The sequence below is a fragment of the Haliotis asinina genome, chromosome 3 (assembly GCF_037392515.1).
Source record: "Haliotis asinina isolate JCU_RB_2024 chromosome 3, JCU_Hal_asi_v2, whole genome shotgun sequence".
NCBI classification, from domain to species: Eukaryota; Metazoa; Mollusca; class Gastropoda; order Lepetellida; family Haliotidae; genus Haliotis; species Haliotis asinina.
The window spans coordinates 87,749,543-87,761,358 of NC_090282.1; the positions used below are offsets into that span (position 1 = coordinate 87,749,543).

Genomic DNA, 11,816 nt, shown 5'->3' on the forward strand with positions numbered 1-11,816 from the left:
TATTCTGAGGCAATGCCTCGGCTGTGACGTCAATTGGGGGTACCCCTCTAGGCCGAGTATATATATCACGTGACTTCCTTCGGTCGGTCCTTTTACTTGCGGTGGCATCCATTGAGAGCGAGGTGAGAATCTGATGGAATGTAAATCCTTTTTAAATCTGAGCTTGTTTCTTGTCATCTCGTTTTCTAATAACAAATACTGATGAAATGACAACTAAGGCAACCAATAGACACTTTTTATTCTGCTGTGTACTTGTAAAGACGTTTATTTCCAAGACGCCGGGTGCACTTGCCGCGACTGAATCATTCTACCACGTCGACATGCCGGTTCGAAGCGATATCTCTACATTGATACATTTGGCCTTTCTTTCTGGCTAAAGCTGAAGTCATATTTCCAGTAATAGTATTTTGTAATTTTTTTTCTGAATTTCTTGCAATCCAAAAGTGTTTGATTTGTGTGAACTTGGTCAAGTCTGTTACACGTAGTTCCCCAGTCAGTTAAATATTGTGAGGTTTAATTGAGCTAAGGCCTTTGTTTTCGCATTTGTTTTTCAACATTCTTCCTAGATCACTGTATGCATTGTAATATCAATTTATGGACCTCGGTTAATTTGGTAATGTGTCACCACCTGTACAATACTCGTTTCGAACGAAGACACACATTTACGTTGTATCAGAAAAACACAACTAATCAATAGTATTTTATCAATGCCTGTCTGAAAGTAAACTTAGGTCAGTGAGAAGGGTCTGTTTTACAATCCCGACTTGTTTCATTACTTACTCGTCCGCCATCTTGGACCACGTGGTCTCGGGACAGTGACAGTGAAAGAAAGATATGTAGGAGTGTCCTATGCGACGCTTAGCCCACATGCAATGCATGTCGAATATAAATTTGAATTTCCCATGTTATTTTCTTTCAGCATCCAAGCATTAACGAACCATGGGAAAGGAAAAAATCCACATCAATATTGTGGTCATTGGCCACGTAGATTCTGGCAAGTCTACAACCACTGGCCATCTCATTTACAAGTGCGGTGGTATTGATGAGAGAACGATCTGCAAGTTCGAGAAGGAAGCCCAGGAAGTAAGTAGCACATGGAGTAGTCTAAATCATTTTCAAAGATCGTTACGAGATTAAATGTTTTAATTATTCCTTCGTGCTATTTTTTATTTGGGTATCTTAATTTTGTAGATGGGCAAAGGTTCCTTCAAATATGCCTGGGTGTTGGACAAACTGAAGGCCGAGCGTGAACGTGGTATCACCATTGACATTGCTCTCTGGAAGTTTGAGACCACCAAGTTCTACATCACCATCATTGATGCCCCAGGCCATCGTGATTTCATCAAGAACATGATCACAGGAACATCACAGGTGGGAATGACACGATCTAAACATGCAGTACTAATTTCATGTTTAATTTTGTTAGTACTTTACTCAAGGCTGGGTCGTGTCCCGTCCTCTTCACACAATATGCAAATGACTGTATATCTTGGTTATCCTCCCGTTTGAATGGCAAAATTGCTGATATGCAGCTGTGCTTCAGTGTATTTTGTATAGAGTAAAGAATTTATGTTGGTGTGTTTACTTCATAGCACAGACACATTGCATGTATTCCTCTTGCATGTAAACAAAAATTATTGACGTCAGTGTAAGTAAGCTTATCCTCAGTACTTCTCATTACACTCCACCACTGATTCTAACAAAACCTTATGGGAGGTCCTTTGAGATTGACCAATGAGAACACAGCTTACCAAATCGCGAAAGTGGACATTCGCACATACCTTTTGAACTTTATATCTCAAAAAGGTTTGTACCTGAATGATTCCGAATGCTATTTAGCGTATGATCACTTCCAGGTGATGCACACAGCATACATACAGCCATGACAACGGGGAGTAAACAGTTGCTGAAAATAGTGTTTTTTGTCACTATTCAAGGATGTTATCTTGCGGAAATATTAGCTAATGGATTCATGTCAACAAACCACAGAGCATATATACTGCAGGTCAAATAACTGTTATATGATGAATTTTGTCTGTGGAGAGATCTGTATCAGTGACCTGAATATTTTAAAAGTCCCGACCCCTAAATAGTAGCCGTTGTCCGAATGGTTAAATCTATTTAGCCGTCTTGTGTTTGATTGGACAGTCATTAGTTTCCCAAAGGTTACCTGACGCAACCTACTTGGTTTTGTTAGACTCAGTGGTTCTACTGAGTACTGAGACTAAGTTTGTTTAGACTGTATTGACATCAAAGCAAAAGAACACTGAAACCTTCTTTTGGTCGTGAAGTTAGAACAGTAAGAGTGTAAATATCTGTGTACTACACAATCATTGATAATAACCTTTAATAGATTTCAAAATTCCTATGTAAATAAAGCACAAGGCAAAAGTTTGAATCATTTGTTGAAGACACTGATATCATGAAGTTAAACTAGCAAACATTCATGTATACTATTTCAACTGCTTTTTCATGTCCCATAGGGCAGTATTTCTCTTGCACAGAAAAACAAACTTGACAAAATTGTAAACGTATCCAACATGATTTGTGGTTTTAATTTCAGACCTGTACCTGTTCAGTAAGAAAGCTGTACAGTCATTTTGATCAATAGCACTTTGAAAATATTATGAACTTTGGCATTCTGGGTGCCATTTCAAATTTTTGCATTACAAGACCAATAAAATCAATTGTCCCATACACCATAAAACTTCTGAACCTTCATAATTGTTAATAGCGAGTTCTGATAGACGCAAGTGATTCTTAATAATCGTGTACTTAGATTATCTTACATTCTGATTAGCTTAGCATTATGTGTATATTTACTTTAAATTGTTCTATGGTTGTATTGACTCTTTGCATGCAAGACAAGCTTACTGTTTGAAGCTTATTTATCTTGAGCGGTCTGTTTTCACTAAGAAACAATTGTTGAGAGTGAGGTAGGTAATGTGATGAGCTTTCATGGTTTTACGAAATGGTGCCATATTCAGTAATACACTTGAAATTACAGTATGTTGAAACATGCTGAGTACAACCTTGACATAAACCATAATTCATTTGATTTCACTTTAATTGTAACGACCAACTTGCTTCAGGCTGACTGCGCTGTTCTGATTGTTGCCTCTGGTGTTGGGGAGTTTGAAGCTGGTATCTCCAAGGAGGGTCAGACCCGAGAACATGCCTTGTTGGCTTACACCCTTGGCGTGAAACAACTCATCATCGGCATTAACAAGATGGATAGCACTGCTCCTCCATACTCACAGGTGTGTAGAAATTTATACAGCGTGGCTTTGCTGGGACTACAGAGCCCCCTCTGTGTTCTTGTAGCCCTACATATAATTGTGCAAGTTCTCCTTGACTAGCTTTGTGTTAAGTTGAATAAATTTCATGATGACCATTTGTATGGTATGAATTTAATATTCTGTAAAACAAAGATAATACTTGCATTGCTATCTTGTCATCAAATGTCACTAGTGATCCATTAGTGTGCCAGTACACAATATCATAATTCCAAATACTGGCCTGTTGACTTCTAGTGATGAAGCTGCATTTCTTGTTTTAGGCACGATATGACGAAATTGTGAAGGAGGTGTCTGGCTACATAAAGAAGATTGGATACAACCCTAAGGCTGTTGCTTTTGTGCCTATCTCTGGCTTCCATGGAGACAACATGATTGAGGCATCAGACAAGATGGGTTGGTTCAAGGGCTGGGCCATCGAGAGAAAGGAGGGCAATGCCAGTGGCAAGACACTGTTTGAGGCTCTGGACAGCATTCTCCCCCCAACAAGACCCACAGACAAGCCTCTTCGTCTCCCACTGCAGGATGTCTACAAAATTGGCGGTATGGTTTTCTAGATTCTAGAACACAAGTAAAATTGTATCTCCATTTAGGAGTGAAAATACATCTATGCAAGAGCATTGTTTACCCTTTACATGACATGTGTTTTGTTCAATACGACACTGCCTGATTGTACACTGTGTGAGCTTGTAATGCAGGTTCAATATCGTTTTTTGGTTTCCTGGAACAAACGAATAATTCTGAATGAAAAAAAACTTACCTGCCTTCTGTGAAAAGTTCAAGCTATCATTCAGGGTAATCCAGGTCGGTTAGAAAATCTTTAGTCTCTCGCCATGTTTTAAGATTGCAGCAAAGAAAGGGCTTTGTCCTTTCATTTGATTCTTGCTCCTACATTATGGTTATAAGTGGTTATGGTTACCAGTTTTACCTATTGTCCCTTGCAGGTATTGGAACTGTGCCCGTCGGACGAGTTGAAACTGGTGTCCTCAAGCCTGGCATGATCGTCACCTTTGCCCCATCTGCTCTCACAACTGAGGTATCAGACTTTACCTTCAGCTGTTACTGACAAATGATATTGTGTGCTCTAATTGTAACAGTGTATAAAGTGTTTCCACAACCTAGGCATGCATTGAAGAAAATTTATATGTAACACTTGGTGTAGATTTCTACTGCAATTTCCATTTAGTGTCTGAAATGGTCTCTGAATGTTAAGTATCATAGTGACGTTGCAGTTAATAAAAGTGAGTTCATTATATTGGTAAAATCGCAGGATTGTTGAAGTGCAACTGCTTGTAAACTATAAAGGTAGTTTCAACTTCTAGGCTTGTAAACGTACAGGCTGGGTTACATAAAATATGAAATTGATGCTTGAAAGTTCAAATATCTATGTATTAGAAATGAGAATGCAAGAATAGTCTAATCACATCACAATTCACACAATCAGTCATGTTTACTTCAATCTGTGACAGATTTGTTCCAAATCGGCTCCTTTCACGTGAGAAGATAAGGGTAGAATGGGGCTTCACAACCCATGCTTGCCACAGACTGAATCAAGTGGTTAGGCTTCCTGACATGCCGTTGGTTACCAAATGTACTGTTTGATAATCCTGTTAATCACTGGATTACCTTGTCCAGACTCCCTTACAAAACGCCGTCACCAAATACCTGGAATGTTGCTAAATGTGACCTGAAACTATTCAGTGCAAAATCCTGCACTAGTGCTCATCAGTTGTACTTGTTCCTGAACAATACTTCACTATAGGAAACTGAGGAACTTGAAATATTCCAGGTTTCATAGGGACAGATTTGATTTCCCTATGAAAATGCAAGTTACTTTTTGCTTCAGGGAACACTAAAATATGACACAAATGAATTGCGCCTGCAAGAGTGCCTTGAATCTTTACATAGACTGCATGTTCAACAATCATTTCAGTTGTACAAATTTGTTAATTGATATTTGTGGAACATTAAATGTGCAGTCAACATGTTGACATGGAACTTCAGTGCATGTCAAGGTTTGACTTGCTGTTTCAGCTCTAAGAGGCAACCAAACATTTAGTGGTCACTGATTGTAGAATCAGAATTTTGTGCTGTATAGATCTTATTTGGCTTTTGTATGTGTCATAGAAAAGTTCAATGTCATCATGTCCAATTAACTTTTGCCTACTCTCATTGTTAAGCAAATAGATTGTTATCCCAGCACTTTGAGCTACATTTTACGACCGTGAAAAGTTCATAAGGCATCGACATGTCACTTTTATTGTGCACAGTTCATTTTTTAATTGTTTTAAAAAGTCTCCCACAACAAGTGACTTAACACCACTCATTATAACATGCTTATCTTCCCAAACTGTTTCTGGGTGAAAAAGATACTGTTCCTCCTGCATCACAAAAAATTTAGAAAGTCCTACTGCCCTTGTCACTTCTGGGGGGGGTTGGGGGAAATGTGACAGAAACATTTAATTCTTCTAATGCAGTCTTACCAAGCTATTACATTTTTTTTGCAGGTTAAGTCAGTTGAAATGCACCATGAGTCTCTCTCAGAGGCTCTTCCCGGAGACAACGTTGGCTTCAATGTGAAGAACGTGTCTGTCAAGGAACTGCGTCGTGGCTTTGTTGCTGGTGACAGCAAAAATGATCCCCCCAAGGAGTGTGCAAACTTCTATGCTCAGGTTAGTTGTTTATGTAGTGTTCAGAGCTCCAGATAAGCTTTCACCATGTGGGTATAATGCCCATACATAAAAAAAACTAAGTGGGTATTTTTATTTTCAAGGGGTATCCGTAATTTTTTAATAACAATCATGTTTTTCAATTCTGAATACTCATTTCAAATAATTAAGTGACATTTTTTAGTCGTAAGAGGCGACTAACGGGATCGCTGACTTGGTTGACTCATGTCATCAGTTCCCAATTGTGCAGATCGATGATAATGTTGTTGATCACTGGATTGTCTGGTCCAGACTCAATTATTTAGACAGCTGCCATATAGCTGGAATATTGCAGAGTGCAGCTTAAAGCTAAACTCACTCACTTAGTCGTAAGATAAGACTAAGATCTTATCAGTGCTAAATGATGGCTAATACAGCGTTTTCCACTTTTACTGTGAGAAATATGCCTTAGTCTGTAAAGCAAGATACCAAGATAAATATTAGATGATATAAGAGCCATGTGTTCACACAAACAGTCGTCGTTTGTTTTTCAAGGACTTCCATGAGGTTTCACTTTCTAACTCTGAATAGCTAATGTTACAAGTTGAGTTAAAACTGGCAATTGATCTTATTGTGAAACACAGTACTTCATCTATTTTTAGGTTATCATCTTGAACCACCCTGGCGAGATCAAGAATGGTTATTCCCCAGTTTTGGACTGCCACACAGCCCATATTGCTGTGAAATTCAGCGAGATCAAGGAAAAATGCGATCGCCGTTCTGGCAAGAAGCTTGAAGACAACCCCAAAAGTGTCAAGTCTGGTGATGCCGCTATGGTCGTCTGTGTCCCCAGCAAGCCCATGTGTGTGGAGGCTTTCTCTTCCTACCCACCACTGGGACGTTTTGCCGTCCGTGACATGAAGCAGACCGTGGCAGTTGGTGTCATCAAGGAGGTTTCCAAAAAAGAGGTTACAGGAAAGACCACCAAGGCTGCACAGAAGAAGAAATGATTAGCTTGGGATCAAGCCCCATGGCTTACCAAGGGCAAAGCAAATTATAACATCGGAACCATCAGTCTGCTTATTGTAATCTGTTCAATGGAAATGCTCGCTCAGCTTGTTTTAATTTCTTGGTCTACATGGTTGCTACAATCTAAATTGCACCGAAAAGAATTTAGAAGGAAAAGAATCCTTGGACATTAAGGACTTAATTTTATTGCCACACTTCAAATGAAAAAAAAATAAAAAATGTCAAAGTATCCATCACTTAGTGTTTTCCTTTAACACTAGATCCAGGGGAGGACAATTCCAGTGAAATTGGGTAGTACTCTAGTGTTGCTAGATATTTTCTTGGTGGATTGCCTTTTCAAAAATTGAGAAATAACTAGTTCTATTTAGACATTGAAAATTAAGCAACAAATACTTTCAGGGTGGTATCTGGTCATCTAGATACTAATTTCTCCTTGTTACTAAGAGGTGAAATATTTAAAGAACACATAACCTTTAGTGACTGCCAAATTGATTTATCTGGTGATGTCAACCACAACCACCCCAAGAAATGCAAAATGTAAGGAGTGAATATGCTGCATATTTCACTCCACCACCTTGTAATACCTGTGGTACAACAAGCAGGTTCCAACCTCATTTTTGTAGTTCATAATGACTGTCTATGGATTCTAATACCCCAGATTGGAGATGTTGATCTTGCCATCGTGGACTTTCCTTAACGTTGACTCACTGCAATCAAATACACATGCTTTGGACATGATTGGAAGTTGTATTTAATATCTTAATGTTCACCATCAGACAACTTGTACAGACCCTGATTTCTCCTTACAAGTTGCAGTAAGGAGTTTGACTTCGTGGTATTTTATCTGTTTACCCCTCGTATTTGAAACCATGCCTCACACAGAATGAACTTATAAACTAGAACTACAGTAGACAATTTGCATTTGTGGACAGATAAATTGCATTGTTTGGTCTTTCATATTTTAAAAAATGCAGTAGAGTTAAAATTCAGATGTGAAACATCTTAGTTTAAGACTTGAGTAAGAGTGTGTTCTGAAATCGGGGCGGATGTTCAACGACAGTAACTATACAGGCTCATTGGTCAAAGCAGTGTTGAGATCTGGGTTAGAATAGGTCAAAGGCAACCCATGTTTTCAAAAAGAAGCAACTGACAGTACTTTTGACATGTCATCAGTACTCATTTGTGCAGATTAATGCTCAAACTGTTGAACACTGGATTGTCTGCTCCAGACATCTACAGACAGCCACCATGTAGCTGGAATATTGCTGAGAATTAACATCAAACTAAATTCTCACAATTCTGTGTAGTAGATGTAATACACATTACTTTACATTGCTTCTCTGCACTAACCTGACAAACAGATTTTAAAACTTGGCATAACTCATTAATAGTTACTTTGTTTTTATTTGGGAGTGAATTATTTGCTCAGTACCATTTCATTTTGTTAACAGTGTAGGTGTCACCTTTTGCTATTGCATCATTCCATAATTTGCAGTTTCCAGAAATGAAAGTGTAATGAGACCAATCATTTCTTTTGACTGTTGAGGAGTAATGTTTTTTTGGTTTTTTTAGGAAGAATTTTTTTAAACTGCTTATAAGACACTTGCAGCCGTGCCAAGTGAATGTTGTCTGTTTCAAAGCATGCAGGCTGCAAACTTGCTATCACATTACACATACTGAGTTTGAAACAAAACCCCAATGCTAAAACAACAGCAGCTAAAGAAGTTCAAATTCGTTTACATAACAAATCACTAATTGGTTTGGAAACGCTTGTGATTTATATAACCATTTCTTCAGACGTTCAGTATGTGTACAGGATGAAAAATAGTAAGTACGGAATGCAAACATAGATGCATTTAAAGGCAATGAAATTCATTTGCACATCCATAAGAACACTGATAAAGTCAATTACTTCTTTGTAAACATTCATTAGACAACAATAAATTAATGATGAGTTTGCTACTGACTGGGTTGTAATATTTGCAATTTAATTACTGTAACGTTTTGTTGAGCAAGATCGACAATACAATGACTGTAACTGAATTGTGACAGGATTACCAAATAATAAGAACTATTAGTGTCTGGGACAGTGTATGCAATACTTGGACTTGCCAGTTGACCATGTGGGCCTGCAATCTAGAAGACCTGAATGAAATTGCAGGCCCAGTTAACGTCAGTGAATAAAAGCGATATAGACTGCACTGTACACAGTTTTTACAATGTTTAATTCTGTCACCACATTGAATGACATCAAATTCCATTTGAAAAAAAGACAATTGAGTCCCAGGGACTGTCAAATACAGGATTCAAGGTAAATCCCAGGCTCCATATAGCCACAAAGGATGACATTTGTTTTATCCCCCTGGCATGCAATGCGGGGGGATATAGTTGACACCTCGTCTGTAATCATTTTTCATAACTCAGAAACTGTTCAATATTTTTAGACCAAACTTGATAGATATAGTAATCTCAGCCTGTGGTTGTGCCTTTTTGCTATTTACAGATTTTTGGCATTTATATTTTTTTGTTTTTCCGTGGAACATTTTGGTGTTAGTCTTATGGTGGGGTGGGCTTCGTTTCCGGAGCAGAACTCAAAAACCGTTCAATATTTTTGTGCAAAACTTGGTAGATATATCAGTCAGAAGCTGAAGTGGTGCCTTTTGCTATGTACAGGTTTTTGTGATTTATTATTTCCTCGGTTTCCATGGAAATGTTTCGGACATAGTCTCAAAATGGAGGAATGGGCTTCGTTTCTGGAGCAGAACTCAAAAACCATTGAATGTTTTTCTGCAAATCTTGGTAGATATATCTATTTACATTTTTTTCTGATCTATATTATTTTCTCCGTTTCTATGGAAATGTTTCGGACATAGTCTCAAAAGTGAGAGGTATGTTTTGTATCCGGAGCAGAACTCAAAAACCGTTTGATATTTTTGTGCAAAACTTGGTAGATATATCAGTCAGAAGCTGAAGTGGTGCCTTTTGCTATGTACAGGTTTTTGTGATTTATTATTTCCTCGGTTTCCATGGAAATGTTTCGGACATAGTCTCAAAATGGAGGAATGGGCTTCGTTTCTGGAGCAGAACTCAAAAACCATTGAATGTTTTTCTGCAAATCTTGGTAGATATATCTATTTACATGTTTTTCTGATCTATATTATTTTCTCCGTTTCTATGGAAACGCTTCCGACATAGTCTCAAAAGTGAGAGGTATGTTTTGTATCCGGAGCAGAACTCAAAAGCCGTTTGATATTTTTCTGCAAAAGTTGGTAGATATATCAGTCAGAAGCTGAAGTGGTGCCTTTTGCTATGTACAGGTTTTTGTGATTTATGATTTCCTCGGTTTCCACGGAAACGTTTCGGACATAGTCTCAAAATGGAGGAATGGGCTTCGTTTCTGGAGCAGAACTCAAAAACCATTGAATGTTTTTCTGCAAATCTTGGTAGATATATCAATCTGAACCTATAGTGGTGCCTTTTGCTACTTACAGGTTTTTGTGATTTATTATTTCCTCGGTTTCCATGGAAATGTCTCGGACTTACTCTCAAAACTGAGAGGTGTGTTCTGTTTCTGGAGCTGAACTCAAAAACTTCTTAATATGTGTTAGTGTTACTTGGTAGATATGTGTGGCAGACCCAAAAGTGGTGCCTTTTGCTATTTACAGGTTTTTATGATGTATTATTTCCTCGGTTCCATGAACACGTTGCTGACTTCATTTCCAGAGCACAACTTGAAAACCATTTCATATATTTCAAAAGATTTTTGCAGATATATGAGACAGATCTTGAAATGGTGACTTTTTTTTTATTACAGATATATGGCATTTACATTTTTCATGAATTCCATGGAAACAATTCAGACTTGGTCTAAAAACACAATAAATAACTGTCAGATGATTTGTCCTTTCAAATATTTGGGGGCCGGGGAGATATGTCATCTTCTGATGACTCTTGTTGACAATAGGTACACATGCTCTAACATCACCCCAAATTATTTAATTGCTCATGCTGTTGGTAACCTGACTCTCTAGTCCAGACTCGGTGCCAAAGAGCTGGTATATTGCTAGGTGTGGCAAAGGCATTTTATGCGAACACCTTGAAGTGTATTGTTAAGGAAATGCTACATGAACACCTGGAGATGTATTGGTAACAACATTGTGAACACATGACTGTGTATTGGTAAAGACATTGTGAACACATTCCAGAAAGGTTCATCTCAATCCAACTGTGTATTGGTAAAGACACACTGTGTGAACACCTGAAGGTGCAATGGTAAAGACGCTACGTGAATACCTGGAGATGTATTGGCATTGGCAGATTTGTTGATGTATCATGCTCCAGACATGTGATCATTCTATTTAAGTCAGTTGTTTAAGTAACAAGCTGAAATAATGGAAATTGACAAAAAAGTTTCACATTACTAAGCTTACGCTTCCAGAAAGGTTCATCTTAATCCATTACATATGTCTTATCTCCTGAGAGCGCCCCCTACTGGCCGCATCGATACACCTATGTATTAATTAAGCATCACCCTGTTTTGAAAATACAATGTGACGCTACAGAGAAGGTAGGGTATAGCTATCAATTTAATCAACCAATAGTTAAAGATGCTTTATTACTACCATAACCTTTTCTATTCATTATGAATGAAAATGTGATGTGACTGAATGTTTACCCACAATTACTATTTGTCTCCTGAACATTCACAAATGAAGTTTTGACTTTCTGTTATACACAGTTATTCTGTTATAATTCTGTTATACTCTGAGATGGCATTTACACATCAAGCTTTAATTATGCATAATCAGGAACAACCCCAATGTCTAACATTTTCCAAAACTTC

At 38.0% G+C, this 11,816-nt stretch overlaps 1 protein-coding gene across 1 annotated transcript; it reads left to right on the top strand.

Moving 5' to 3' along the window:
• Window positions 1–6: 6 nt before the first annotated feature.
• LOC137278707 (elongation factor 1-alpha) lies at window positions 7–7,202 on the top strand. The gene is made up of 8 exons (XM_067811221.1): window positions 7–122; window positions 920–1,083; window positions 1,192–1,371; window positions 3,093–3,260; window positions 3,560–3,839; window positions 4,241–4,332; window positions 5,804–5,968; window positions 6,607–7,202. Exons 2-8 carry the CDS (start codon window positions 940–942, stop codon window positions 6,952–6,954), a joined length of 1,377 nt encoding a protein of 458 aa, XP_067667322.1. The 5' UTR covers window positions 7–122; window positions 920–939; the 3' UTR covers window positions 6,955–7,202.
• Window positions 7,203–11,816: the final 4,614 nt, after the last annotated feature.

Coding starts and splice junctions, on each gene's coding strand:
- LOC137278707 (XM_067811221.1), top strand. CDS start 940: ATGGGAAAGGAAAAAATCCACATCAATATTGTGGTCATTGGCCACGTA. Junction 1,372..3,092: donor TGATCACAGGAACATCACAG/GTGGGAATGACA, acceptor AACTTGCTTCAG/GCTGACTGCGCTGTTCTGAT. Junction 4,333..5,803: donor CATCTGCTCTCACAACTGAG/GTATCAGACTTT, acceptor TTTTTTTTGCAG/GTTAAGTCAGTTGAAATGCA.